At 48.4% G+C, this 22,346-nt stretch overlaps 1 protein-coding gene across 3 annotated transcripts in view; it reads left to right on the top strand.

The window, feature by feature from the left end:
• Nucleotides 1–19,191, top strand: part of AFAP1L2 (actin filament associated protein 1 like 2) — a 63,431-nt gene extending 44,240 nt beyond the window's left edge. For 2 of the 3 annotated variants that reach the window (XM_014250122.2, XM_088059631.1), the window contains 15 exons: nucleotides 1,911–2,001; nucleotides 7,722–7,927; nucleotides 8,482–8,661; nucleotides 9,234–9,323; nucleotides 10,080–10,164; nucleotides 10,812–10,916; nucleotides 11,455–11,666; nucleotides 13,114–13,259; nucleotides 13,780–13,891; nucleotides 14,530–14,769; nucleotides 14,858–15,035; nucleotides 15,251–15,418; nucleotides 15,691–15,872; nucleotides 16,483–16,611; nucleotides 16,932–19,191. In XM_014250122.2, coding sequence (XP_014105597.1) covers nucleotides 1,911–2,001; nucleotides 7,722–7,927; nucleotides 8,482–8,661; nucleotides 9,234–9,323; nucleotides 10,080–10,164; nucleotides 10,812–10,916; nucleotides 11,455–11,666; nucleotides 13,114–13,259; nucleotides 13,780–13,891; nucleotides 14,530–14,769; nucleotides 14,858–15,035; nucleotides 15,251–15,418; nucleotides 15,691–15,872; nucleotides 16,483–16,611; nucleotides 16,932–16,958 — 2,151 coding nt within the window. In that variant the 3' untranslated portion in view covers nucleotides 16,959–19,191. The remainder of the gene's footprint in view (nucleotides 1–1,910; nucleotides 2,002–7,721; nucleotides 7,928–8,481; nucleotides 8,662–9,233; nucleotides 9,324–10,079; nucleotides 10,165–10,811; nucleotides 10,917–11,454; nucleotides 11,667–13,113; nucleotides 13,260–13,779; nucleotides 13,892–14,529; nucleotides 14,770–14,857; nucleotides 15,036–15,250; nucleotides 15,419–15,690; nucleotides 15,873–16,482; nucleotides 16,612–16,931) is intronic. The other variant, XM_014250123.2, reaches the window with a different exon arrangement.
• The last annotated feature ends 3,155 nt before the right edge of the window (nucleotides 19,192–22,346 follow it).

The following is a 22,346-nucleotide window of genomic DNA, read 5'->3' as shown; positions in this document are numbered from 1 at the left end:
TGCAAGGGCCAGCGTTGTTAAATAACACAATATATTGCCTTTGACTTATGTTAGAGAGTAAACCACTCCACACCCCTAAGGAAAAAGACAAAACAAATACCTTCTGAGGCAGCCAAGGTGCACCCTGTTGGCTTTCATTGTCTGTAGGAAACAAAGCCGAGCAGCCCCTTCCCTGACAGTTGTGGGATGGTGTCAAAAAACCCACAGCGTTTCTTTGTGTAGGCAGTTTGTTTATGGTCACAGCACAAAGTGAGCTGGCTACATGCAGGAGGCCACCACAGATGGCAATTACAGACACATTTCCTAGCCAGGGGAGGGATTCAGTAAAGCCCTGGAGTGACTGGGTTTGTTTTTCTTTCTTTAATGTAACACATTAGGGCAAGAAGTTCCTAAACCTTTTAAGAGTTTGGAGGGCAAGTGTTTTCCAGCAGTGTTTTATGTGTCTCTGCAAGGAAAGTTCAGCCTGCTCACAGCATCTGGCAAGAAGGGAGTTTTAACACTGGAGAAGTCTGGGAGGCTGGCAGAGCCATGGGCAGCTCGCCCAAGTGGGAACAGACGCGTGACTTTGGTGTGGTCAGAGTTCCTCACTCCCACAGGCCCAACAGCTTCCCTTTGTGGGCGGCTGTTGGCCACAGAATCTTTTCCTTCAAAGCTTCCTTTCTGCTTCTGGGCACCAGTAGCTGCTGGTGAAAACATCTGGGGCAGGATGGGCAGCTTTGCACCTGCATTGGATGACGTTGGCATGACCTGCAAATGGCCTGATCTTGCCTTGGGCTGCTCTGTGATGCTGATGCACAGCTGGCCCCTCTTCCCCAGGGAGCAGTCGTGGGTTGGCACAGTGCACTATTTGTGACCTTCAACACTGCTGGCTCTGCAGAGAGACCTGCTTTGTGCCCCTCCTCATGGGGGGAGTGGGGCTTTAACCCCGGGCATCCTGTCAGGGTTGGCACAGCCTCAGTTGGGTCAGGTGAAGCACTGCAAGACAGAGCATCCTGTTGTCAGATGGTTGAGGGTGGTATGACCTTGCTGAGGAGCAGGGACACCTCACTGGGGAGTAGGGGAATGCTAGTGTCAGGTCAGGGTGGGAGATGGGATGCCAGGTATTTGGGAAGACCATAAGCTCTTTGCTTATCCTACTGGTCTGTTTGTGCTGCTGCTTTGCTGTGTCATGTGCCACATCTGCGTGAATCACCTGAAAAGTAAAAAGTTTGTTTCTTAACTTCACTTTTTTTTTCCTCATGTATTGATATTTCTAAAGGATCAGGGCATGTTTTTCCTGCCAGCCCTTCCTTGTGTTTTGGGAGGGGTTTGGCAGGCACCACAGGGATTTTCCAGCACTTGGACTCTTTTCAAAGGCTTATTTTCCATTGGTGTTGTTTATCCGTTTCCTTAATTTTTTGTTAAGAGCACAATTAAAGATTCCCAACACAGTTTCTAAAGCAGAGATTTTTAGCTGTTAGTTGCTATCAGTCAGAGACTTGGAGACACAACCAGAGACTGCTCTGTTTATGTTTTCAGTGTAAAGCCAGGGTTGCACCAATTGTCCTCCCTTCTGGTTCCCTGATAAGATAATCCATAGCACAGGGGACCATCCTCAGTTACCATGGGCAGTTTAGGAGTATCAGTGCAGCAGGCAGAAATCTCAGTTCATGGTAAGGCTGATTGGTTGCAATTGCTGCTATGAGTTGATCTTCCCATGGCTTTCAGCAACATGAAAGTAACATTTATGGTGCAATTATACAATAATTTCAATTTATATTTGAGCTAACTGTACCACATCTAAAAGATTTCATCCATTGGGGTACACTTGAGGTACCTTGGGGTACAAAAAAAGGGAAAAGGATGCTCTCCTGTTTTGAAGGATCCATCTTTACCTTAAATTGTGTTTCTTCTATGTGTTTATTCTGCAGATTCTCGAAACAAAACAACCTGCAGTCCCCAAGATTGAATCTCCAGAGGGATATTATGAAGAGGCTGAGCCCTATGACGTCTCTGTAAATGGTATATCCCAGCTAAACCTTGGGAGGGGGCTCATGTGGGAGATGGAGGACTTGAGGTTTATGAGAATCAGTAAATGAAAGCACTGATATTTCATACAGCTTTTGGGACACATTTGTTTTCTGCTGTTCATCACACTTGGTATTACAGACCTAATGCTAGCTGGAAAGCAAAGACTACTGAATTACTCCAATTTTTAATTTTTCCTGTAGAAGTTAGTAATATGCTTGGGTCAATATAGCATCAGTGTAAAATGTTAGAAACCATTGTGAGTCCTCTTTGTCTTGGTGATTTTCTGGCAGATAGACTGCAGTCAAACACAAGTTTCTATTCAGGACTGAGTGGTGAAGCTGTGGTGGCTTGCATTCGTGTCCTAGCACTCTGATTGTCCCCTTGGGGCTCAAAATCCATGGCTCTGCTGGTCTGTTAGGAGTGATAACTGTTTTTATAATTGGCTCTTTATTCAGCTCTGTCTCTTGTGGCAGTTTAACCATCTGTAAGCTTGATTAGAAAGCCAGGCTTCGTGTGTGGGGAAAGCATGTGGGTTCCCTTGCACACACTCGCTCATGGCCTGGGACAGCACCCAGCCGTGTCCTGGAGCAGTGCCACCCGTGGCTGTTCCCTCTGGGAGGAGGCTGCTGCATGCTGAACTCCCACATTCTCACTTTTTACCAGGTATTCCTGCATCCTTTTGTTGAACACCCTTCACTGAGAGATTGCCTTCCTCTGATCTGATAGCTGAGCTGATCTTGTCATCACTTTATAATCCATTTAAGAGATAGATTATATCACCCCACTGCAGAGGCACATCTCTGCTCATCTGCCTTGGCTGCAGCAGAGTGTGTGGCATGGGCAGAGCTGAGTGGCAAGAGTTGAGGCAAGCAAAGAAGTGAGAGTTAAGGGTGAAAGATTGGGATCCAAATCCTTGGCTGTTGAATCTGGGCTTCATCTGGGAGAAGCTGGGTTCTCTCTAGCCCCAGTGTAAACTACTGGGCTTTGAATCTCCATGTCAGTGAACAGAAGATAGTGCCCAGCTCAGGTGGGAAAAGGTTCAGGCTCATTGTGGCCCGGGTGAAAGGTGCAGTTTCAATGCAGAGGAGAGGCCCCTCTGGCTCTGCCCTGTGTTTTGCTGAAAGACTCTGGGTCATTTGGCTGAGGTGAGGGCTGTGAAGCCCTGCTGCAGCTGGGGCAGTCCAGGCTGCTGCAGCCTCATCCCTGTGCCTGCAATGGAAGATAAAGGAGATTTCTTTTCCCCTCCTGCATGCTACACTGCACACTGGGGAAGTGGATAAATTATTCAGAGCCATGGCATAAAAAGGCACACACCAGATTAGCTGGAATGCAGCCATGGATCCATGTGCTGGGATACCCAGCTTGTGTTACCCGTGCAGCTCCATAAACTTGCCCTCAGTTCAGAGACTTGGCTGGCAAGAATGAGAAGTGCATACCCAGCTCCCACCTCTTTTCCTTGGTAACCTGCTGGTCCAAGACACAAATACACCCACCACCCACTGAAATCTAGATGCTTAAGGAAATGAGAGATCAGAGCTCTGCAAAAAGAGAAAAGCACAAATGATGAGAGCACTGTCCAGATGAGGCTGCTGTGATCAGCTGTTGCACCAGCAGGCTCCGTGTTTTACTGAGCACTATCAGAGCTGTAAGTGGAGATAGGCTCCTATCCTGTGAAGCCAGGAGAGATGGGACAGAGGATTTCAGTGATTCCTCACCACTGAGGTGTGTGGTGCCTTTGCATCCTGAGATTGCTCAGCCACCGGTCCCCTCCCCACCACATCCCTTCTCCACAAACCTCCTGATGTGCTACAAAGTATGTTTTGTGTGAGGAGGAAGGAATCATCGTGAGAATCTCTGTCCTGTTCAGGAACCTCATGTTGGAGGTGGTTCCTTGCAGGGTGAGCCAGAAGGAGCAGGGAGAGATGTGGAGCAGCAGGTATGTGGCAGGAGAGGCTGTGGGGGCTCAGGAGAAGGTGAAGTGTGGTGTGCTGTGCACAGGGGAGCTGGGCAGTGATGCTGGTGCCCTGGTTTGCCTCAAGAAATCATACTGCAGCATGTGGGAAAACCTGCAGGTCTCTGTCCTGTGTTTCTACAAGCACAGGCTCCCCATCCCTTCCCTCTGCCCGACCCTGTGCCCTATCAGATGTCAGTGATACTTTGTACCTGTCCTACAGAGTGATGCTCACTGCTAGCAAATCATCTGGGACCTTGGTGTGACTGCTATTGCTAAAGAGCAGTCTGGACATGCATGGCTTTGTTCTGGCCCCAGTAACCCCCCAAAGCCCTCTGTGCCTTTCCCTACAAGCTGCATAGGGAGGGGGTGGCAGTCCAGGAAGCTGCTGGTGGTCTTTCATAGAATCACAGAATGGCCTGGCTTGGAAGGGACTTTAAAAATCATCTCGTTCCAACACCCCTGCCATGTACAGGAACACCTTTCACTAGACCAGGTTGCTCAGAGCTCCAGCCAGCCTTGCCTTGAACACTTCCAGGGCTGGGGCATCCACAGCCTCTCTGAGCAACCTGTGCCAGTTCCTCATCATGTTTACACTAACAACTTTTTTTCCTAAAATCTAAGCTAAACCTACACTCTCTCAGTTTGAATCCATTTCCCCTTGTCCTGTCACTGTAAGCTCTTGTGAAAAGCCCCTCTGCGATACTGTTTCTGACAGTGTTGCAGCATGAGCCTTGGAAGACACCCATGTGTCCCCAAACAAATGGGCGTAGTGAGATCAGACAAAAATAGGAACAGCACTAAAATAAGTGGGTGCACTGCCAAGAAAGGACATCAAAGCAAGCCTCCAGATGGGCTGAGGAGATAGAGGTTTCGTGCACCATCAGAGGTGGGACTGCGAGGCACTGTAGCAAACCATGAGTGAATTAATTAAAACAAAGCAAGTGGGTGAGTCTGCTGGGTCTCAAGGTCCATCTTTCAGCAGCAGCATTCCCACCCCTCCAGTGGGGATGCTCTGCCTTATATTTTCCAGCTCCAGCAGAGGCTGCTCTTCCCTTCCCTCTTGGGCTGAAATGTGTTAAACCCTTATCAGCAGCCTTTGCATAATTGGAGGGTGCGATAAGGAACAGAGTGAAAACTGAGAGGGGCAATGTGGCTGCCAACTGAGCAATAATTATTCTGGCTGAAACAGCTCATCGGCCCTGGCTGCTTTTAATTGCAATGACGATGATTCTGTTTTAAAGGGAATTGCCTTGTTTGAGGGGATGGGTTGAAAATGCTGTCCCTGTTTGAAGTCTCAGCCCTACGCAGGTGTGCAGGGATGGGACAGCCTCACTGGCTGAGGGGATTGACACCATTGTTGTTCTCTGCATTTGCTTATCTGTGGCTTTCTCTCTTTGTCTCCCTTTCTCTTTCTTTTTGACTGTGCAGGTCTTTTTGGTAGGCTTGCTGCGGCTGGACCCAGGCCAGGGTTGCAGGTTACTGAGGGCGTTATTTATGCCACAATAACCATGGGTATGGCATGCTTTCCAAACCTGAAGTGCCTTTTTTAAACAAAAATAGCAAAAAAGCACCCCAAAATATCCCCCAAAAACTCAGTTTTAGCAAAGATCATCCCTGGATTTGCCTGTTACATGCATGGAGGGTAACCACCTCTCCCTGTTTTGCACAAAGCATTATTTTTTGTGGCTTTCCCTGTGCTCAGGACGGCAATGAAGAGAACTTCCCCAGCTTTTATTCCCCTTCTGTCACTGGTGTGGAGCTGATGTGTGGTAATGCTGGCTGTATTGACAAGTAGCTGTTATTGAAGGTGCTCCACTGAGGCAAAGGCAGTATAAGATGTCTGAGCTTCCTGCATCATGGCTTTGATTTAGCTCCCTGGGAGCTCATGGGAAGACCCACAGGAAAGCAGAGGTGGATTTACATAAAGACATCCAAGATTGTGGCTGCCATTGATGCCTGAGCTATACAATTTGGGACTGAGTGAGCCTTAGTAGTGATCACAGGGTTGTCACAAGCCACCAGGCAAGGCTTGTCCCAGTTTGTCTGGTAAATGCCTTTCCTTCATGAGGCTGCAGCAGTGTCACCAGGACAGAAGTTGTTGTAGCTCTTCAAGTAGGGAGGAGCTCATCTCATGAGAGGAACCACAGTTGTGGTTGTGGTCGATGCACAGAAGAGAATCCAGGACTTCTCAGGAGTAAGGTGGCAGCCTGAGACCTACTGCTTAGGTGGGGGCACTAGAGACTTCCAAAAGAGGCCAGAGGAGTGGTTAGTGATACCCCCACGTGGATAAGGAGGGAGTTTTGGGAGATGATGTTCCCTTAGGCATCCTTGCTGCTGCTACATATGGAGAGGTCCTGTAGCTGCACAGAGGTTCAGCTTCTTGGTGTTTGTAGGGTTGAGAAATGCCTACATTTTTACTCCATTTGAATTTCTGTGCAGGGGGCCTGTGGACAAGGTCTGCAAAATGAGAATGCACTGTGTGAGGGGTAAAGTTTTCCCATAAAAGATGGACAGTTTGATACATTGAGGGCATGGAGATGGTGAGGCAGTAGTGTGCTCCATTCAGAGACTTCAAAGGGGAGTATTTGCTTTTCAGAAAATTTGTTTAATTGTTGCAGTTTTGATCACTTGAGGGAGGTTGTAGAGTGAAATTTACTGGGGGTAAGAGCGTAGCTTTGTTACTGCATCTCAGTTCCTTTTATTTAAAGAACAAACCCAACTGAAACGTTCTTCAGTGAAGCTCCTAATGCCTTTTTCATTCTCTTTTCTGACTGCTTTTATTCTTTTAATTTGCACCAATGTTATTTTTATGTAGGTAGTAAGATTTTGGTGAGAATCCAAGTGAGATTAAATTCCAGTGAGAGAAACTTAACAATATTCCTCCATGCTGTTTGGTAGGACAAGAGTACCAAACCCTACACAAATGTTGCCCCAATCTTAACCATCTTGCTCTGTAAGTTTATCTTGTGACTCAGAGCTCTAAATGCCAGCAGAATTTTGGAAAACCCCCTGCAATCAGGGAGAAAATTTTCAGTGTTTTTGATGAGCCTGGTACCACTGATCAGCTGAAAACTCCAATAATCTGCAGTGCCTTAGAGCTGAGTATTGAAAATTCCAACTCATCCTAGTGACACAGCAATCCATTTAAGAATGGACATAAAAAATGTTGCTACTTCTTCTCACATTTGCCACTGATGACTATTTTTTGGTGCTGCAACAGTATTACTTCAAAGCCTTTGATACTGAGTAGAGAGAGAGGGACCTGGTGGACCAGAGAGGGAAAGTGAATGACATCTCCAGTGCAATAGATCATTGCTTGCTGCATGGCCTTGCAAATACCATTTTTACTTACGGCATTTAGAGGACAAGGGCTGATTGTAGCTTGCTGTTGTCTTAAACATTGTGAGTGTTTGGCTTGAAGTTGCTAGTAAAAGCATCTTTGGGGGAAAAGCAGCAAACATCAGGAAATGTCTGAGGGAATGTTCTCAAGTTTGTGGTCAACTGAGAAGTGTCTTTTGAGTGTTTGCTAACAGAGCCCATTAGGCACAGAATACTGCAATGAGATTCATAATGGGCTAGAAAGAAAAAAAGGATCTATGAGGGTACTTTTTGTATTAATCATCCTCCTGTAGGAGTGCCTCAAAAGACACATCCCTGCACTGGAAGCTTGTGCATGTGTGAGCATGGCTGAGGGAAGCATTTGACTCTGAGTAATTCTAAAAATGGATTTAATGATAGAGCTTTGATTTTGTTATAGAAGATGGTGAAGCCGTTAGTAGTTCCTATGAATCTTACGATGAGGAAGAGAGCAGCAAAGGCAAGTCAGCAACCCATCAGTGGCCATCCCCAGAGGCCACCATTGAGCTGATGAAGGATGCCCGCATCTGTGCCTTCCTGTGGAGAAAGAAGTGGCTGGGACAGTGGGCAAAACAGCTGTGTGTTATCAAGGACACCAGGTTGCTGGTGAGCAGATCCTCTAGTTTCTCTCTAAAATAATCTGGTTTTATGAGCTGGGGAAGGAAGTGGCACCTCAGACCTTGTTAATGAGCTGGCAAAAACCAAAGTACCCCTAGAAGCAATGCTTCAAAAACCATGTCCTGGAGATTTGGGGATCTTGTTCCATTTTCAGAAGGAATGTGGACATGAGATTGCTGAAGGGGGCACAAGGACACATTTGTGACCAAAATACCAATCCCCCAAAATGTCTAGGGATACTTTTTGGGGAAACTGTTAGAGGTGGTTAAGCAGAAGGGATACCTATCCCAGAGGCTAACCACATACATGGTCCAGTGTCAGTAAAAGGTATTTCAGACAATGTATGCATGCAGTCAGATGTATGTGTACCTGTACATACAGGGATCTCCTGTGTGTAGTCTGTGCAGACTTCTTAGAACTGTAGTACCTTTTTGTGCTCAGTGCACTTAGTGCGTGTGGCTGCATGAGTCCCTTACAGGGTTGAGTTCAGAGCAGGAAGGTTCCTCCTCTGCCTCTCACCTGTTCCTGTCTTCCTTCCCCAGTGCTACAAGAGCTCCAAAGACCACAACCCCCAGCTCGACGTGAATTTGCTGGGCTGCACTGTCATTCACAAGGAAAAGCAAGTGAGGAAGAAAGAGCACAAGCTGAAGATCATCCCCACGAACGCTGATGTCATCGTGCTGGGGCTGCAGAGCAAAGACCAGGCAGAACAGTGGCTCAGGGTCAGTGACACCTTCAGGACTTGTCCCACTGGTGCTCCCATGCTTTGCTGGGAGATCAGTTCTTATCTCAGCCCTGTCCCTGCTCTGGCTCCCTTCTTCACTGCAAGCCTTTATACAAATATACCACTTCATTTTCATGTCCTGGGATAGACTTTTCCTGCAGCTCCCTGCAGCCTTCAGTGTGCTGGAGGCCACGTGGGGACCTCCCAGCCCAGCTGCTGGGGCAGGGCTGGGAAATGTCTGGGGTGGGTCCCCAGCATGAATTTGCTGAGGGCAGGGGTAAATGCAGCCCTTCCCTCGAGACAGTAGCAGGAGGAGGAGCCTCCTGGAACCCAGGACAGCCACGGGGCTGTGAGACACCAGGGCTGCCTTTGCTGGCAGCCTCTCCCAGTGACTTGGATCCAACACTTTCTGCTGGATGCCTGATGCAACACCAGGATGGTCCCCAGGGTCACAGGGACAGTAAACCATGGGTCTCCCAGCCTGATGTGGTCTTTCCTGTCATAGCTAGGGGAGATGAATTGATCCTGTTACTGCAGCTCTTACAGGCTTTGGCTTTCCCTTCTGCACAGGTAATCCAAGAGACCAGTGGTCTGCTTTGTGAAGGAGGCAGTGAAGGCAACCAGTACATCCCAGACTCACAGCGTCTCGGTTACCCAAAGGTACATCTTGTCTCTATAGACAGAACTGGCACTTAGGCTTTCCAGCCCTTTCCTTCAATAGATAGTAGTGTAGGTGCCTTAATTTTAGGTAAGCAAAGACTGATAGGAGTGTAACCAGACCCCTGTGCTGCTGAAAAGGAGCATTCTTGGAACCATCTTAATTTTCCTTTGCATCTTAGTTTTGTTGCCATATCTTCCCTCCCAGACTAACTCAGCATTTGGCTACCAGCTATCTAGGGCAGCATCTTCTATCTCATCCAGTGAGGTGGTTGTGTTCACCAAGAGCTTTGGGAGAAACATAGACCCTTGGATGCCAGGGCTTGGGTTATCTCTTAGTCCAGGTTTAGGTGACAGTCCCCTGGGAGCAGCTCATTCCAAAACAGTGGGAGGACAAAGAGACTTTCCTAAGTCTCTGGTGGACACCCAAAATGGACCTGTTTGGGCACCTGGCTGGTTCCTCTGCCCATGCCCCCTACAGGGACTGCCAAATGCCCCCACCAGCCAGGCTGCAGGGTAGGAGGCCACAGGGTGGCACTGGTGATGCCTCTGTGTCTCCTCAGAGGTGAGCCCAGCTGGGGCATGTTCAGGAACAATGGGAACGGCACAGTGTGCGTGAGCTGGCTGGGGATGCCTGGGTGAAAGCATCTTCTACAAGAGAGAGCGAGACCTCATAATATGGGAGAAGGACTGCAGCACATTCTGGCTGGAAGAATGGGTCACCTGCATCTGTGGAGCTTGTGCCTGTGCTTGTTACAGGTGGAGGTGTCTGAGAGATACTCTGCAGCCTCCGAGAGCGGGAGCAGCACCGATGGCCACATGGAGACAGCCGAGACAAAAGATGGTAAAACTTTGCCCTGGGAATGACAGGGAAAACAGGCCCTTGACCCTGCCTGGGGCCAGGGCTGCTGTAGCTCCTGTCACTGCCACCTCAAACAGACCTATGAAAGCGGTGTGTGCATTCATTGCCTGGGAATTTGATATTCTTACCAGGATTACCTGTTGGTTCCATAAGCTTATTCACACACTGACTGATGTGCACAGTAGGAGAATTTTGAAGAGCCTCTTTGGACATAAACTTGCCCCCCCCGCCACCTGTGTCCCTCTTTAGAGAGGAAAGGACTTGCATACAGTAAATAAGTAATGGTTCTTAATTAAATATTTCGTGGTGTAGGAAAGTGAAGGGAGGTTGGTACCTGCCCAGCAAGAGCTATGCAAGCAGCTGCCACTGCTCCTGCAGTGACTGGCCTTTGGTCAGAGCCAACCCATGTGTAAAGTAATACAGATTAGCATCTTCCACAAATCCCTAGCTGATCTTACTGGTGCCACCTTGCTCCTGAACTCCCTGGGCTTTGGAGTTTTCCAGCCTGTCCCTGAGTCACAGGTTTTCCCTCTGCAAGGGATGTGTGTGAGGTGAGGGCAGGACCCCCAGCTGGGACAGCAGGCTGGGAGCTGGGAAAGCCATGCATGTGTCTTTTTCATTTCTGCTAGTTAAGAAGAAGGGCACAACTGGCCTGAAACTGAGCAACCTGATGAACCTCGGGAGGAAGAAGTCCAGCTCCCTGGATAGCCCAGAGAGATCCCTGGAGACTTCAAGTAAGTGGCAGTATGAGTCCCTCTGCAGGGACTTGTCTCAAGGCTGGATCTCAGTGTGCAGCACAGGATGAGCACCAGGCATCATCCTCAAGCATGCCTATGCCAGGTGGTCCTGCCAGTAAATCCATACAGATTGTGGTGCCTGTGGCTCTCAGAGTGACCCAAGAGGAAGGGTGGGTATATACCAGACATGCACACACAGGGCATTTGTGCTGCCCAGGGTGTGGGAGCCTGCAGGGAGAGTTGTGAGGATCAGCTTAAATGTATTTACCACCTGGGACCAACTTTGGACAGCCATCTGCAGCCAACTTGCTGCTCCAAACCTATCCTGAATCTTAAGGGTCTCATTTTCAAGATTTTATCCTTTTCACCCTGCTTTGTATGGATAGGACAGCTTGTCTTTGTGCTTTTGCTCTTTATTGGTGCCTGTGGCTTTGTGTTGTGTGATCTCATAGCTGACCTCTTAGACATCCCCAGGCACACAAATTAATATGGGTTAAATGGAAAATGTGTCTAAGTAACCTGTTCTTACTTGCAGGTTACCTGAACGTGCTGGTGAACAGCCAGTGGAAGTCCCGGTGGTGTCAGATAAAAGATGGACACCTCCATTTCTACCAGGACAAGAACCGAAGCAAACTGGCTCAGCAGCCCCTGAGCTTGGCAGGCTGTGAAATCATCCCAGAGCCGAGCCCTGACCATCTTTACTCCTTCCGCATCCTGCACAACGGCGAGGAACGGGTTGTTTTGGAGGTAGGGTGTGCATCTCTGAGGAAGCTCTGCTTAAAATCATCATGTGGGGTCTTCTGGAGATTCCCATCTCTCTCCCCTGACTGCAGGATAACCTTAGATAATTAAGTTCTGTGCAGTGCATTGGTTAATGTTAGATAAGAATGCCACTTTAGGGATTTAAGGCTGTGGTTAGAAGGAACAGAGAACTTCATCTTTTGACAGCAGAGCCCCAAAGCCATGGGTCACACATCCCAAGTAAGCCTGTCACAGATCTGCCCCTGAAAGTGCAAGTGAATTCATCTCCATCTGTTACTTTCTTATGCCTGCATCCAGGACTGTTTCTCTCTAATCTTACTTCTCTCTGACGACAGCATGATTATAGTAGGAGGTGGACAATGTGAGCAATTTCCTGTATTTTTTTAGTGGGTGGAATATTTATAGCTAAACAACTGACTTTGAGGGCATGCCTTGAAATTGGAAGATGTTTTTGTTTAGTTTCTGATTCAGGGTATGTCTGTATCTAAGAAATTTTGCCCAATTACAGATGTAAAGAAGAGGTGCTGGGAAAATTTACATTTTGTGAATGGAAGAATCTGTATTTTGTTGGGATGTCAGACTCAATGTCAGACTCCATGTATGGACTGGCTGGCTGGCAGGCTTCCCAGGGATTGAAGTCTCTGCTAAATAAAACAGACTGAAAGCTTAAAAGATACTTTCCAGTTTGGGAAGTGTATATATACTCACTTGCCCTGAACTTTACTTTGTGGTTACTGCTCTGACTCCTCAAATCAATGCAAAAAGTGGCTGCATTAGCCAACTTCTTGCTTCAGGTGTAGTCCCCTGCATTGGGAGGTGCATGTGGCTCTTTGCTAGAGCTGACTTCATGGCCTAGAATTTAACTCTTCATGTTGCAAAATGTCAGACTGCTCACTGCAGCTCGGAATTGGCTACTGACCGTAGCAACGGTCTGATGCTTTAAACTCTTCCCTTCTCTTCTCCCCTCTGCAAAGAGCCATGGAAAGGGTTTGTGCTCTGGCAGTGGGACCTCGCAGGCTCGGGTCTCCTTGCCTCTGCTTTGGCAATCCCATTGCTGCACTCTGCTGGTGCAAAATAAAAGCCGCATGCTTTTCTCACCCAAAGCTGCTCCCTGCAGACATCCGGCCCCAGAGACATCTCTTACTCTTGTGGACAGCTGAGCTGATCACCACTGAAAGGAAAATGCAGACTAACTAGAAATTTTAGGAAGGAGCAGAGCAAAGAACTGCATTTATTTGGCTGCCATATTTTTGAATCAGTCCATCCATAGAGCTGTACTTTTAAGGCAGCCTTAGGTTTATTATAAATACCTTCATCTTTCCCCTTGGAAGCTCGGGCCAGCATGCTTCCCTACCCAGTCTAAGCCAGCATCAGCCCTGTGAGTGTAGAGGAACCACTGCTGCAACCTGTCCTGTGTCTGATCACCCTGCAGGCAAAGTCCTCAGAGGAAATGGGCCACTGGCTGGGCCTCCTTTTGTCGGAGTCAGGCTCGAAAACAGACCCAGAGGAATTTACCTACGATTACGTGGATGCTGACAGGGTTTCCTGCATTGTGAGCGCTGCGAAAAATTCCTTCTTGTATGTCACTGGTAATGGGTTGGGGCTGTGTGGGGCTGGTAGAGGGGACGCAAGCCAGAGCAGGGGGCTTTGGCTGCCATGGAAATAGGTGGTAAATTCACAGCTGCAGCTTTCTTTTGGGACAGGAGAGCACTTCCTGTCCCACCAGGGTGCATCTGGCCTGAGCTGCAGCTCTCCATGGGGCACATGCATGAGTGGCTGTTGCAAAAGCAGGGGCATCTCCAGATGGCCACCCAGTCCATCATGCTACTGGGGCAGAGCAGCTGTGCTGCTGTGGGTGAGGGCTGGGCAGGAAAGGAATGAGCCCAGGGGAAATACAGCCCCACTCTGGTGGGTGCTGCTTAATGGGCAGCAGCAGCAGTGACCACACTGCTTTGTATGGCTCTGCCTTCTCCTCTGAATCTGCCTGGCCTTGCCCACACCTCAGGACTGGTGTTCTCAGATGTCTAAAAATGCAGCACTGCTGAGCCATGCAGCAAATCCAGTCCCCCTGATGGGATGTCCTGCTGCCTGTTCACAGCCTAATGCAGAGGAAATACTCTGAACCCAACGCCTACATCGACAACCTGCCCAAGGGCAGGCTGCAGCAGGACGAGCTGTACGACGATGTGGATCTGCCGGACATGCCTGTGGTGAGACAGATGCCCTGCTGCAGGGAGCTCTGGGGGGACTGTGGCAAACATCTGGCCATGGGGAGTCTCCAGCAGTGAATGGGAGGGCTCCCCAGCAGTGGTGAAGGGGACTCCTAGCCCCTGTGGAAATCCTGGCCTTTGCAATGGAGCAAGTGGTGGAGAGGAGTTGCTAAGGAATGGAAGAGAGGTTTCCAGAAAGGGGCTGTAGGGATCCTCAGGCAGCTGGGATAAAATTCCACAGTTTTCATCAGCGTGATAATGGGCTTTTTGGAGCCTAGCCTTTCAAAATTCCTTTTTATGCCTGTAAGAGCAAGTCCTGTGTGAAAAGACAAGAGCAGTGGATCATACTGGGAATGGGACTGTTAACTCAGGAAAGGCAAAGAGTGTGGCATGGTTTGCTGGATGTACAACAGTGATGTCCTTGCATGGGGCTGCTCCTACCATGAGAGACCTGTTGAAGGAAAACAGGAGGGGCCTTTCCTTCAGTACTTCCAAAAGCCCTCTGTGGAATGACTCAAAGACTGGCATTTTAATTCCTCTAAGATTTTTGGAAAATACTCCAGATTGCCTGAGAGAGTTCTGCTCTGCAGTGAGATGTTTCTTGTACTTCCAGTTGCAGTAGATGGTCTCTTTTGCAGGAAGAACTACCCAAGAGTGAGAGCAAATTGGAGGCGGACCAAGACAGAGTGTATCTGGATCTCACCCCAGTGAAGACCTTACTACACTGTGCTGGCAAGATGTCATGCCAGTCTTCACCCCTCAGCTCACCCTCTCTAGAAAGGGCTGCCAGCAAGGCTGCCCCAGAGAGCACAGCTGAGACAGCCCCTGTGGCTAAGGAAGCTGAGCCCTGTACTAAGGCAGCAGAGACCTCGGAGCAGGTACTGTCCAAACTGTGATGCCAGGCCAGGCTTAATCACTGAGCCAGTTCCCTACACCTCATCATCCCACTTCATTTCTCCTTTCCAGAAACACCCAGAGAAGCCAGAGCCTGAGGAGGTTCTGCCACGAGTGCCTGCTGTCAAAATCCAGACCCAGCAGCAGAACACTGCCTTCCCCCAGGTGGGCCTCGAGGTGCCAGCGGGCACAGTTCCAGCAGGCAGTCCCCAGCTGGTGCCTGCACACCGGCCCAAGATGCCACTGCCAGGTGAGTGTGCTGCTCAGGTGGCCCGAGGGTGCTTAAAGAGAGCTGGAGCCCTTTCATTTGACTTGGCTCTGCTCTACAGCAGTCTGTGAGCTGACTCTAGTGGTTGGTGACTTTTCAGGCTTTCCTTCGTTTTCTTTTCAAGCACCTGAAAAGGTTTTCTCCCTCCTGCTTTTTTTCCCCTGACTGACCCTGTTGTTGGTGGGCTGTGTTTCCAGCAGCAGCAGTGGAAACCAAGCTGGGCAAGAACAGGACAGAGGCAGAGGTGAAACGGTTCACAGAGGAGAAGGAACGGCTGGAGAAGGAGAAGGATGAAATCCGAGCTCAGCTCACCCAGCTGCGCAAGGAGAGGCGGGAACTGAAGGAGATGCTTGGTGGCAGCACAGGTAGGGCAGGGCAAGGTGGGATGTGTGAAAATGAGCCAAGGTGGGGCCATGGAGAAAGAGGGGGCAATGAACCTGGTCCTCCTGGGACCAGAAGAGATGGGGGAACCTGGTGCTTTGAGACAAACCACATCACCCAGATTGCACTAGAGCAAGAGCCACAGTCCCTCTTGGGGCAAAACACAAGGAAAATGTGCAGGGCATGCCCTGATCCCTGCTCCCCTCAGGAGCTCCCCAGGTTCCCAGTAAGCCCCAAGATTCCTCTCTCTTCACAGACAAGAGCCTGGAGCAGAGGCTGAAGGAGATAGATGAAGAATGCAAAAGGAAGGAAAGCCAGAGGGTGGACCTGGAGCTGAGCCTGGTGGAGGTGAAAGAGAACCTGAAGAAGGCAGAGTCTGGCCCAGTGACCCTGGGCACGGCCGTGGATACCACCCATCTGGAGAACGCAGCCCCACGGGTATGTGGGGCACCCCTGGGATGCACAGCAGCTTTCTGGCAGCTGGGCAGTCACGCAGTCTCAGCCTGCTTAAAAATGTAATAATTAATAACAGCATCATTAGTGTAATATGCAGTCTTGTATAAATGTATAGCTTATATGTATGTATTATATATATAATATACATAATGTAATAATAATCTAATGAAGTTAACAGCAGTAATGGGGAAGTGAAAGGTGGATGGGGCTCAGGAGAGTGGTTGTATTTTCCTGTGGGACCTTGAGCGACACCCTCCAGAGCCACACAGGTCAGAACTCAGCTCCTGCACTTGGCTGAGCTCAGGGATGGTTTTCACAGGAGATTCACACATCTGAATTCTTTCTTGGGAACTTGTTTCCCATGAAATGGAGATTTCCATCACCTGCTCTGTATCTCTAGTTCTAGAGTCCCCAAAACCCAAACACACCACAAACACCCCTGGTGGTTTTGTTTTTTTTTTAAATTGGCATATCACTGAAAAAATGCACCACCATTGGAATGGGATGACACTGTACTAGGAGATGGTGGGAAAAGGCAGCTAACTCTCTCAGTAATCTACAGTCATAACCATTTCTATGATTTTTATTGTAGGTTCAGGCAAAAAGTGCCAGTCCAGCAAACAGTGCAGAGAACTCCCCAGTCAATTCAGCAACGGCTTTAAAAAACCGGCCTTTATCTGTTATGGTCACAGGGAAGGGAACAGTCCTACAGAAAGCTAAGGTAAGGAAAATCCATCTGGGACAGCCACTGCTTTTCCCTTCTGGCAGTGGAGCATACTGGCTGTGGTGGGATGGGGTTGTGGGGGGGGTCTCATGTCTGGGAAACACCCCTGACCAACACAATTCAGAGCACATCAGCCTGGTTCTCCTCCAGTCTTTTCACCTGTGTTTGCCTTGCCTGCAATTTAAATGAGTAAATGTATGCATTGTTTATAACTTAAAGATCTCCCTGACCCACCCTGCAGCCAAAACCACTTGGGGACCAGACGATGTGGCTTGCCTGATTTCCATTTTGACTAATTTGCCTTTATTCCTTGGCAGGAATGGGAGAAAAAGGGAGCTAGTTAGAAGCACATTGTTCAGAAATGGACTAAAGACTCGAATTGCCCACGCATGGCCCAGGGGATTCAACCATCTGTCTGTGGAGGTTGGGTGTTCAACACCACCACACACCAAGTGCCTCCTCCACGTCACACCCACGGCTCAGATGCAGCACTGGAGTCAACAGCTGCTGATATGAGTTATCCCAAAAGAACTTGCTCTTTCCAGACAAATCCCAATCTTGTAGCTAAAACAATAACAACCAGTGGCAATCCTTCCATCAAAGTCCTAACCCAGCTGATGTAAACAAGAATGTTACTGTACATAGGGGTGTTTTGTGTATTTCTACTCTGAAGGTTTATCAATGAGTTATTAAGGTTTCTATATTAGTGACTGTAGTGGATTCAGAAGGGACCTCTACTATTCCTCAGCCTGGTAAGTTTGTACCTGTCCTGATAAATTGGAGTCAACTAAAGTCTCACCTGTCTTGCTGCCAGTTGTCACTCAGCTGCATTTCATCCAGCCTTCAGTCAAGGGCTATCCCCACAAGTGAGCAATACTTCAAACATGAATGAGAAGCACACAGCAGCCTGTCCAGGGCATTTTTAATCAGTGTCCTGATGCATTCTAACATTTCCTACCAGCTGCAGCTTTGCTAGAATATTGAGCTGCTCACCTTCTCATGCTGTAAGCTGTGCTACAGACTGGCAGCACCAAGAGCTCTAGGTAAAGAAATTCTGAAAAAAAAAAAAGTTAAATAAAAAATGAAAAAAAAAAAGGAAAAGGAAAAAAAGTACTATTTGAGGGCTTGCTCAGCTGTTTCATGGGAAAGCTGGATCCCAGTGTATCCTTCAGGGCTTGTCCTTTCCCAAGACAGGGGAGGTAATGCTGTCCCCATGCTCCTGCCCTGGCTGTGATGGTGTCTGATCCTCACAGAGCTGCAGCTGCAGCCATCCCTGTGTCCCTCCACACTGGAGGGCTGAGCAGCCTGCCCTGCAGGAAAGGGTGCACTGCCAGGGCTCTGCTGAGCTGCTGGCCATACTGGTGCTGTCACCCTTATTTCCTGATCATTAATATTGCCTTTGGGCCCTAGCAGTATGGCCCACAAAGCCCACCCCTCTCTACCCTAGCCAAGCTTTCTAATTAAAGATGTTGGATATTTGGAACTGCTAAACTTAGAGACATTGAAATTTGAAGGGTGGCAGTGGGTTGGCAGAAATCTATGCACTCCTCCCCTCCCTGGAACCTGCTGACATGTCTGATGGCCTGGAGACACCTCGTCTCCTCTGATGGCCCTGCAGAGCCCAGGCTCAGTAACAGGGTTGGCTGGATGGGGCTGGAGCCATTTTCCAACCCTACAAAGTTAAAGCAGCACAAGTTCCCAGGATGGGTTGTCCCTGGGGTCTTGTGGCTACACCAAAGCCAAGGTAAAGGCAGAAAGGAAAAATGTACCTTCCTCACCCTTGAAAATATTTGACAGGCCTGAGACCACCTCTAAAGGGCTGTTCTTTCTTCACACAAGGGCCAGACAGCCAGTGGAATACACAGGGCTGTGATATCCAGAGCTGGTGGTGTCACTGGGGTGAGAGAGAATGTCCTGACAAGGGTTCTGGGCTTACTTGCCCAGAGCCAGGGTCCAACAAAACACTTGGTCGGGGTATCCTGGAAGCAAGAAAGGTGACCGTGCTCCCATTTTTTTGACTCTAGTTTCCACTGTGGTGCAGATGGAGGAATTGCTAATGCCAGGCCTCAGGAGCCTCAGCTGTCAGGTTGTCCCTGTGCAAGGTTTTGCCCATAGGAAAAGATGATGCAAATAAACTGCTAGCTCATCTGGTTAAGGACCCTGGGGACTTCCTTCTCCAGAGCACCAGAAGGCCACAGACTCCATGAAGCTTTTCTTTTGGCCCGTGATGAGCTGGCAAGAGCCCCTCTCTACACCCTAAATATCTGTGTAGGGCCACACCCTCACCATACACCCTGCTGTCATCCTCCAGAAGTTGTCCAGACATTTCACAGTGGTACTGAGACAGCCATGGACAAGACCAGCTCTGCTTTCCCCTTCACAGCCCAGTCAGCTTCAGTGCTCCTGCTGGGATGTCTCCATGAGGGAATGGTAAACATAGGCAAGTCCTGAACAACACACTTTCCCCAAACAAGAAATGTTAAACAATGTCTCTGTGTCCCCATTGTTTTCCTAACTCAAGGCATTTCCTTTGTTGTAACTGTGACCTATAAAGTGGCGCTTTAGAGGGTTTTATAATAAAATGTTGAGTATATTATGTTACCAGTGTTTTTCTCAGTAATGGGGCTTGTCCCTGCTCCACTTTCCAAGAGATTTCAAGTACATCCAATCCCCAATACCATTAGTTGCTACAAATCCTTAGCTATGCAGTCTACAACTGCAACTATAGCTTAAATAGCAGTGATTGCACCGTCAAGCAAAACAATTTTCAGAGAGCTTTGCCGTGGAAAAATAGCAGTAACCCCAACACTTCACACAAATACACGGAACAGATTCCTGCCTGTATCTCTGTAGCAGTCCTCTTGCTCAGAACCAGCAGTGAAAAAACTTCCACTACCTTCCTCTGGCCACTAGATAGCAACTGTGTGCAGGCTTACTGCCTGCTGCAGGGAGGGAAAACCAGGATGGGCTTCAGCTGGAAAGGAAGGAAAAAAGTTATTAAACAGTTGAAGCCTTTACAGAGTGGACACCAAAACAGACACATCTGTGAAATATCTCTTGGTGCCTCCACTCCCACAGAAAGCTTGGTGAGTTTCTTGCTTAAGTACCTCCACATTTCTTGCTTTGGATACACAGAACAACCCCACAAAAGCTCCTGGGTGTTCCTGACTAGCACACCAAGGTTGCTAGTGGGCATGTTGATTTTCCAGTAAGACAGAAGTAAAAGATTTTATAAGGAAAAAAAAAATTACCTCATATCAGTGGAGAAGTTGGTCTGAATGTTCATATAATATGTCTCAGGTATGAATTAGATTTATTTACTTCTACTGCAGAGTGAGATTGCAGGAGGGTTTTGAAGCTGAAGAAGGTGGCTTGCTTTACAGGGAGCATCTGCAGGCCTCTTGCAGGCTGGCCTTAGCTTTTGGTATGCAGGGAGGATGGCACAGTGAGATCAAACCCCAGCTTCCCTGCTGCAGCCTTTACACTACAGGTGCCATCCAACATTTACTCACCACAAACAGGCATGGTTTTGCTTGCTGAGGGAACGTAAGACTAAATGGGGTGAAAATCATGGCTCTTACTTAAACCCCATTTTTTAAAAGGAGAAACAGGCTCTCTCCTGGAGTCAGCACATGGCCCAGGACCAGCCAAAGCTCACCCAGAAATCCTCCAGGGTGAGAGTAATTCACAGCCCCATTAGTAACAGCAGCCCAGACACTAATGACAACCTGGCACGGACAACATCCTCCAAGCTCCTCTGATGCCAGACGGGATTAGTGCTGGCTTTGCAGGGACCCCACCTCCTCAGTGCCTGTGCCAGCTTCAAATATTGACCCAGCCTTAAGGGAATGAGCTCCCATCACATAAAGTCTCATTAAATATTTCTGATTGAATCAAGGCAAGTCTTTGAGAGTGAATTTAATAAGGGATCATGTCAGAGACCCAAGCCGCTTTCCTACTTATTCTTTTTTAATTAAAATTTATAAGAGAAAGGGCCTAGAAATTAGGCAGGAACTTCAAGTCAAATTTTTAAAAAGAAATCAGCTCAAAAAGCTGCTCAGCAGTGTACCTGCTTGCCTGTGGGATCAGCAGGTCTCTTCAAGACCATCCCATACATCCTAATTTTCAGGCTGGCTTCTCCCATCTCCTCCCAATGCCCCATGACCTTCTTACCTTGCAAAGTGCTTTGTCTCATACAAAAGGAGAGCTGGTGGGTGCTGCTGCTGCCAGAGAATGTCTGAGCATCTATCCAAGGCTTCAGGAATCGCCTGCTTTCAGGAGGAATGTCAGGAGGAAAGTCACAGTTGCAGCACATGTAGATCCCTGACATGTGGGGATCCCTGGGGCACTCTGGGCACTGAGACCTGGTGTACTCAGAGCCTAAAAACTGGGTTTAGAAACCAGCTTTCCTGAGCTACTCCATGAGTTTCCAATCTCTCACATCATCTCTACTTGACAAATGGATGCACAGAGATAGATAAATCCTGTCCAGCATTAAAATGTTCTCTCCAACATGAGATTTTGCAGTCTGTGCTTCTTGAATCATACAGAGATGTTTGTGTACCTGTGGTGCTTAAAACCAGCAGGATGGTAAAAACACAGGGCTTCCCAGCTCAGGACCCAGGGACAAAAAAAAGCCTGCTTTGTCCCTCGTACAACCCATGCATACTAAAAACATACTTAATATCTGCACGTTAAAATAAAGAACTCACAAACAGATTACACCATATCACATTAGCCACAAGATAAAGTGCTCAGCAGCATCAGTGTACAAACTGTCCTGCAAACAGCACAAGGAAAAGGCTTTAAGCACTTGTAAAAGGTCAGGAAGGCATGTCCCAGCTCCAGAGCCGTGTCCCAAGCAATGTAAATAAACATTTGAGAGGGCAGACTGATCCCACAGAGGACAAATGCCTGTGAGGAACGAGCTAATGATGCTGTTGGGCAACGATGGCAGAGAAACCCAGGGAGGTGCAAACCCACCAGGGCAGCAGAGTGAGGGGAGGGGTCCCTTGGACCCTTCACACAAACGAGGATGCACAAGGAGGTCAGGGAGACTTCTGAGAGCAGTCTGGCTGGAATCCAGCGAGCTCCACAGGCGCTTCTGCACCATCCCATGAACCACGTCTTTGATGTGTGTCTGATCAAGCCCGTTCTCCCCACATGAAGAGGAGACTGACAGGTTAACAGCAGAGGCAATGCTGAGCTACAGCCATGCCTAAGTAACGTTAATAGATTTGTTTCCCTTTGTATCCCAAATGTCAGCCTTTCAACTAAGCCTCTATTCTGCTGTGCCTTAGGACACAGACAATCTACCAGAGTGACAGTGAAAAGAAAGCAGAATTTCCTCTTTCTCCCAGCCTGGTTTCTCCCACAGGCATGACAGTGCTTCTCCTGTCTCAGTGCCAGCTTTCATCCCTGAGACTGCTTTCAGACCATTCTTCTTTTGACATCAAACCTGCTGAGCAATTTGTGTCTCTCTTTGTCCATCTACTGTTACTATTCAAACACGGGGCCAGGACATCTGGGTGAAGGGATTTTTCTTCTGCTGGGAACAATTGACACTATTCTCATGAGCACTGGCAGTCACAGTTAGTATCTCTGCCTTGGCTCTCTGCAGACCTGGTTGTGCTCTCCTGAGGTGACAGACACCATGGGAAAGTCAGCAAACAACAACCCAACACTGGGCTTTGGGGGAGCAGTTATGTAAATTTTACAGGTTTGTGGGAAAA

This window comes from Pseudopodoces humilis, chromosome 9, assembly GCF_049639895.1.
Source record: "Pseudopodoces humilis isolate 2021_Gansu_Grassland_sample_001 chromosome 9, ASM4963989v1, whole genome shotgun sequence".
In the NCBI taxonomy this organism is placed as follows: domain Eukaryota; kingdom Metazoa; phylum Chordata; class Aves; order Passeriformes; family Paridae; genus Pseudopodoces; species Pseudopodoces humilis.
The sequence above is the reverse complement of the archived record's forward strand: the minus strand, read 5'-3'. Positions and strand labels throughout refer to the sequence as shown.